The sequence below is a fragment of the Plectropomus leopardus genome, unplaced genomic scaffold (genome assembly GCF_008729295.1).
Source record: "Plectropomus leopardus isolate mb unplaced genomic scaffold, YSFRI_Pleo_2.0 unplaced_scaffold83608, whole genome shotgun sequence".
In the NCBI taxonomy this organism is placed as follows: domain Eukaryota; kingdom Metazoa; phylum Chordata; class Actinopteri; order Perciformes; family Serranidae; genus Plectropomus; species Plectropomus leopardus.
The window spans coordinates 1-867 of NW_024692139.1; the positions used below are offsets into that span (position 1 = coordinate 1).

Consider the following 867-nt stretch of genomic DNA (forward strand, 5'->3'; position numbering starts at 1 on the left):
GAGACAGACAGGTGAGACAGACAGGTGAGTCAGATAGGTGAGACAGAGGTGAGTCAGACAGGTGAGGGACAGACAGGTAGAGACAGACAGGTGAGTCAGGCAGGTGAGAGGGACACTTGAGGGAGACAGACAGGTGAGTATAACAGGTGTTCCCTCCAGCCAATAGGAGGCTTTGTACCCGTCCTGCAGCGTCGACGCCGAGTCGCAGTGGTGGCGGGACGATTCGTGGGCGGGGTGAAGGTGGTGGAGGGGTGGAGTCTAAACCTTGACCTCCCATTTCCTGCCTGTGATCCAGGAGCCGGATGTTGATTCGCTCCTGGTGTGTTGGAGAAGGCGGGCCGCTGCACAGCATGAGCCCCGCCCCCTCCCTGCCTCTGATTGGCTGAGCCAGCAGGTGGGCGGTATCCTGCGAGTGGAAGGCGCCTCTTTGTGTGTCCCGTCCAATCATATCCAGGGACTCCAGCGAGTGGGCGTGTCTCATGGTGTCCATCACCCGCCTGAACACCGCCCCCTCCTGTCGCTCCGTGAAGTCTGTGCATGTCCATCGCCCGCGGCGATACGGCACACCACGTCCGCCACCGTCCCCACCCACCACCAGCCGCACCACCCTGAACCTGGAGGAGGACCCCGCCCCCTGCCCCGGGACATCCTGGGAGACGTATTTCCTCTTCAAGGAGGGCGTGGTCGGCTGGGAGGAGCTTCCCTGAGCACCGCAGGAGGACGAGGCTGCTGATTGGAGGACGGTCACCACGCTGGGAGCTGATTGGCCGGCTGGAGTTTGGTTGATGTCTGAGGTCACACTGGTGATCTGGAAGCCACTCCTCTTTTTACCAACACTCATCCTTACACACACACACACACACACAC

At 61.0% G+C, this 867-nt stretch overlaps 1 protein-coding gene across 1 annotated transcript; it reads right to left on the reverse strand.

Moving 5' to 3' along the window:
* Positions 1-22: 22 nt before the first annotated feature.
* zgc:153012 (uncharacterized protein LOC777626 homolog) lies at positions 23-861 on the reverse strand (the record flags this gene model as incomplete). Its single annotated transcript, XM_042483117.1, has 1 exon — positions 23-861. A coding segment is annotated over exon 1 (819 nt), but the record flags the coding sequence as incomplete, so codon positions are not given.
* Positions 862-867: the final 6 nt, after the last annotated feature.